At 38.6% G+C, this 6,279-nt stretch overlaps 1 protein-coding gene across 1 annotated transcript in view; it reads right to left on the bottom strand.

Annotated features, from left to right (window-relative positions):
* GRB14 (growth factor receptor bound protein 14) overlaps positions 1 to 6,279 on the bottom strand; it is a 110,562-nt gene that overhangs the window by 41,295 nt on the left and 62,988 nt on the right. The window contains exon 3 of the mRNA XM_012808449.1: positions 648 to 804. Within this exon, the coding sequence (XP_012663903.1) occupies positions 648 to 804 (157 nt within the window). The remainder of the gene's footprint in view (positions 1 to 647; positions 805 to 6,279) is intronic.

A 6,279-nucleotide genomic window follows, 5' to 3' on the forward strand; every position in this document is an offset into this window, starting at 1 on the left:
TTAAAAACCTTCCACAGTTCATAATACAAAGATGCATTTCCAATTAAAGATATTTTAAAAGGTTACTCTTTATGTTTATACCTTTAAAATGTGAAGAAGTTATTTCTTTGAGAAAAACATAGGTTGTGGGTGGTGCCTGAGGCTCAAAGAAGTAGGGTGCTGGCCCCATATGCCAGAGGTGGCAGGTTCAAACCCAGACCCAGACCCAGCCCCAGCCAAAAAAACACAGCTTATACACTCCATGAAGAGAATCACCACTATGGATACTTGTACTTGTTTTCACTGAAATTAACTCCAAATGCAGTCTAATTGGCAGCCTATGTGTACTTTACTGACTTCTCAAAACTTTCACATTGTGTTTTGAATAGTATTATGAAATCATCTTTCAACTTGAACTCTATGCTTTAGTCCCAGAGTTCCCATAGAACATTATTTAAATAAACAGTAGTGGTAAATTTATAATATTTTTATTCTTATTTCTATTTTGTGCTACTTTGTCTCTCCATCATGAGCCAAAACTAAAAAGAGTAAAAAGAAATTCACAATTCCTTTCTATTTTTATCCAACTAAAGAAAATCGTTGCCATATGATCTATACCATAAGAAACAGAAAGGCAATGATGTGGGACAATGATTCTGTGTCCTTACCTACACCTATGTGAGGCAGGTGCTCAAAAAGGGTCCAGCTGTGGTCATCAATGTAGTGATTCTTCAGGATCAACAGCTGACAAACATCTCGGGCTGTTATGTCACTGGGTACATCTAAAGCCCTGCTGGTTTCATCTTCACTGTATACTTTAATCACCTGTGTAAGTAGAAACAAGAAAAAGACCTAAAGCAGCATTGTGACTGTGTTTTTCTATAAAGTTAATTATTTATAAAGGAAACAACATGATGTCATGAGATATGCAGACAAAAAATTAATTAACATAATGATGTAAATTAATATACCTGTCATCTCCCCACTGTTTACATGTTTTTTATGTGTGGCAAGAGCATCTAAAATCTACTCATTTAGCAGAAATCCCAAGTATAATACAGTATTATTGACCGTGACCCTCATGCTGTACATCAGATCTGTTCCTCCCGCATCTCTCTACTCTGCACCTTTTGATTTGCATCTCCCCGTTTCCCTCCACTTCCACCCTCACCTCTGGTAACCACTGTTTTATTCTCTACTCTGTACATTTGACATTTTTTTTAGCTTCCACCTGTGAGATTATATAACATCTTTGTTTCTGTGTCTGGCTTATTTCACTTAGCATAATATCTTACTGGTTCATTCATGTTGTGACAAATGACAGGGTCTCCCCTTTTAAGGCTAAATAATATTCCAATGTAGATGTGTATAATTTAAATATACAATGTATTCAATATTTATGTATGTACACACACATGCATATAGTGTACGTATGTCACAGTTGCTTTGTCCACTCTTCCATCAGTGGGATAAGACATTTAGGCTGTTTTCGCATCTTGGCTGTTGTGAACAATGCTGCAGTAAACATATGAACACAGATGTCTCTATGACAGACTGATTCAATTCCTTTGGGAATATTCAAAAGAAGAATTGCTGGGTCAAATGGTAGTTTTATTTTTAATTTATTTAGGAATCTCCATACTGTTTTTCACAATATTATATCAATCTATGTTCCCACCATCAGTGAAGAAAAGTTGCCTTTGCTCTATAACTTCACCAATGTTATGTCATGTTTTTTTGATGATAGTATCCTATTGGGTGTGAAGTGGTATCTCATCCTGGTTTTGATTGGCATTTCCCTGCTGATTAGTGAGGTTAAGCACCTTGTCACATACCTTTGGCCACCTTTGCCTTCTTCGGAAAAATGTCTATTCAGATTCTAGCAATTTTTTTAACTGGATTATTAGTTTTTTCGCTATTAAGTAGTGTGATTTCTGTATAGATTTTGGATACTCACCCTTATAATCATATATAGTTTGCAAGTATTTTTCCCAGTCTATAGGTAGTCTTGTAATTAAAATGTTCTATTAAAAATATCACTCTAATAAGTCAACAAACTTATTGGTTGACTCGACTATAAGTTATTTACACAGTGTTTTGCACATTCAATGTTATCATACACTGAATGAATGCTCCCTATTCAAGACTTGTTTACATATCAATGTCACTGTCCAACAGTTTCCACTCTCTCATCAGTGTCTAAAGACCATTCAGTAACTATTTAATATCATCTCCTACCACTCTGATCTATGAAAAGCTATGTATTTCTTAGTAATATTTTAAGTTTCATATTCCATATTTAAATCCCATAAATAATTCAAAGTAACATGAGTAATATATTCCCAGATATACCCAAGTAGTAAAAGTAGGGAATAGAATCAGACTTTACAAAGATTTTCAGGGACGGAAATTTGTGTGAAAACTAGCTAAATGTTCACAAAACCTTTTTCTTTCCTCCCTTGCAAATAGTTGGGGCTACGGGTTTGAGTTCTAAGTAGTGGAATGCAAGTACATAGAACATTGCACCTCCAAGCTCAGAAAATCCCCCACATATTGTCCTCCATTCTCTTTTGCCACTCTGCCACTGAATGGAATGGCTACCAGGCCCCGTGGGGGGAAAAAAAAAACAGGACAGAATGAGTCTCTGTTCCTAAATGACCACACTCAAAGTGCCTAACTAAGAGCACCATGTGGGACTCTGATATGAGCAACAAATAACCTTCTATGGTGTTAACTCACTGTGAGTTAGGATTAGATCTATTAGGGCAGCTAATATGACCCTAAATTATACAGAATTAGAGTTTCGTATAAAACACTTTCCTCAACATTTACCAAGCTGTGCTAGAATTTCCATTACTAATTGTTATGTTATATATTTTTATATATGTTACACATAATTATATTATATATAATTTAGTTAATCACAGAACGATAAATTCCTATCACAATAGTAGAGTAAGATCAACAAACATATCCACAAAACTGGAAAATGACAAGAAAGTTGATGTATCCATTCAGTTCTACATTTTTTTAAATTACACTTAATGACAGTGTAATGAAACAATTGCCCTCTTATAATGACAGGGGGTGATAAAAAGTAGTAAAACTATCCCCAAGTTGTGAACATCTGACTTACAGACATTTCGCACTTAGAAAAGGTGGCCATTACAGTAAGTTCCGGAGTTGTAAACATCACGGTACTAGGCAAATGTACCTGTTCCAACTTAAATACAAATTCAACTTAAGAACAAACCTACACAACCTCTCTCATTTGTAACCCAGGGACTGCCTATATTCCTTCAGCTCAGTAATTTTTCATAAGCCAATTATCTCAATAAAATCTGTCCTAAATGTGGAAAACAGCTTTAGGCATTAAAATGTCCAGCAATGCTTTTTTTTTTTTTTTATGATTCTGTTAAATCAAACGTTCAACAATGAAAGAATCGTAAACTACAGCACTGTCACAGAATGGAATAGTACATAGGCCTTAAAAATGGTGTTCAAGGAAACGATACAAGACTGTTTAAAAATTAGAGAGTCTGGTTGGCTTTGGCAACCAGATGCTTAGCACCCACCCTCCTCTTCTGACAGCATTCTGATCTCCTTTTAGAGCCCCACTCCCTCCCTCAACCAGCAGCCCCCGTGCTCTGGCAGCTCTACCCGCAGTTCAGTGATATGTGCTGGAGCTGCTGGAACTGGCTTCCAAGAGCTGACTGGTGAACTCTCAGGAGCTGTGCCAGCCAGGCAGCTCCGCTCCACCACAGAGGGGGTGCTCATGCCACAGCCACGGGTAAATGCTACCTGTAAGGTCTTTTTCAGATTTTTATTTTTAGAGCCAGGTTACCAGTGCACCTACTGCCTCCGATCTTGAGTGTTTTCTAGATTGACCAACTAGCACCTGCAGCCCTCCAGACAGCAGTGATGATTTCCCAGGTGGGCATGTGACCTAATCAGAGCCCATCAGAACCACTCTATATCCTCGGTTATCTGTTCACACAACCACAGATTACGTGGGCTGTCTTCTCTACTGGACCTAACTAAGCTCATGAAGCTGTGGGCTGGAGATGCTGCTGTTCACAAAGAGAGCCACTGAGGGCAAATGGTGTCCACGGACTGAGTGCAGCCCTCCAAAATTCACGTGGTGAAACCCTTATTCCAAAGTAATAATATCTGAAGGTGGAGCCTTTGCAAGGTAGTTAGGTCATGGGGGAAGAGCCCTCGTGAACAGAATTAGTTAGAATTAATCTTTTATGGGACAGATCACTGTGATTCTATTCAAATAAGACAAACACTTGCAAACCCTTCATTATTAGTTGCATGATTGGTTCCCTCTGTCTAGAAAACGCTTCAGTGCTCTGCCCTCCAACGTGCTTTCTTTGGCAACTTCCTACTTAATGTTTGGCCCCAGTTCCAATGGCACCGACTCCAGAAGGTTCCCTGACAACCCAATAATGGGCATCTCTTATGAGCCCTTATTTTTTAAATTTCTGTTTGCACGTCTTTCTCCACAAGGATTCTAGCAAGCTCTTTCAAGGAAAATCTCTCTTTATTCATTGTTTATCACCATTTATCACTGTCTCTCAGGAGCCTATCCCAGGGTGACACATAATTTAATAAAAATCTGTGGAGTGAAGGAACTCCATACCACCTACCTTAGTGTTTTGTACATAGTAGACACTCAATACCTACTTGAAAATTTAATTTAAAAATATTTTCTCAGGGCGGCACCTGTGGCTCACGGAGTAGAGCGCTAACCCCATATACCGGAGGTGGTGGGTTCAACCCTGGCCAAAAACTACAAAAAATAAAATAAAAAAGAAAGAAATATTTTCTGCTTTGGAGTTCATAATTACTTAAAATTTCTATGCTCAGGAAATTAAAATTCTTCTCAATGAGGAAGAGACATACAAGTTTCATCACAAATATCCTGAGGTAAAAACTGAGTCAATATGGCAGTTCTGAGTTTTAAAGTTATTGAGAAAGGTCATGAAAACACGTTGTCAAGATCAGATGTCTCTGAATTTTCTCTGAAGTTTCACTTTGATTCATGTATTTCTGGGTGAAAACATACAGTCCACTGTGATGCTGAGATGTATTTGGAGTCTCAAGAGTTCTGACATTGGCCTTTCCGTAGGCGACTGTTCTCAAGAATGTGTCTTCAGTATTTGCATCTGTGGCAGAATTCTGAGCGGTGCTGCTCTGGTTACAACTGAGGGAACCAGGCACTGGCAGACATTCTGCTGAAAGCAGTGTGCTCATGGCCACTCCTGAGGGGACCGAGGGTCTGCCCCGGGACTGCTCCTTCACCTGGAGCAGCGATGAGTCCCTGTTTCGGTTCTCTGCTGTACACTCCTTGCCAGGAAGGGGGAGGGGTGTGAAGAGTGACTTCATCACTGCTGAACAAGTTCTCCGCACCCCCAGCTACCCCCATGTGCTCTTTCACAGTAAACTCTCGTCCCCTGGGCTAACAGAGGCACGCCTCGTATTTTGCATGCTCGGTCTCTCATTTCAGAGAAGCTAAGAAAATGGAAAACTAGAGATATTCCAAAGCCTAAGTCAAATTCAAAAAGGAGGCAAGAACAGAACGAGAGGTAAAGCTGAGGAAAATGAGAAAGGCAACTACACAGTCAAGAAATGCCATGATTTTGTTCAGATTGTGTCACTGGTGAATTCAGAAATAAGTTGCCAAGAATTGAAGCACACACACTGAGAGCAGCGAGGCTGCCTTCAAGTTCTGCAATAGACGCATGTGTTCGTTATAAATGAATAACGCCTGCTAAGAGAAAAACTCAAAATACCTCTGTTTGAAATCCATGTCAAGTCCTTATTTTTTTAATCCTATTTAATGCTGACTTGTCCAAAATACACATTCATCTATGAATGATGAAATTATGTTTAGGTTGATAGTCCACAGCAATAAATCCCTGTTATCTCACATCTGTGCAGTAATGAGGAAAATTCCTGACATGTATGTACTACCAATGGTGTGCTTTTTTATTTTATTTCCATTTATTTCTCCTTAAAATGTAAGAAAAGGAAAAGACAATCAAATCCTTAACTCTCTAATAGAGTTGAATATACCTCTTGCCAAAAATATTACGACACTAAATCTTCCTATTTAAGAAAAAAATTCAATTCATCACAAAAACTATGTGACTGGCATGGGTCAAAACTAAGTTAATGACTTTTGTGATCATGTAAAGACCAAAGAACAGAATCTGCTCTTAAGAAAAATAAGAGAAGGGCGGCACCTTCTCTTATTCAGTGGGTTCAGTGGGCAGGGTGGCAGCCCCATATACC

The sequence above is a fragment of the Otolemur garnettii genome, unplaced genomic scaffold (genome assembly GCF_000181295.1).
Source record: "Otolemur garnettii isolate 467f Iridium unplaced genomic scaffold, OtoGar3 scaffold00090, whole genome shotgun sequence".
NCBI lineage: Eukaryota > Metazoa > Chordata > Mammalia > Primates > Galagidae > Otolemur > Otolemur garnettii.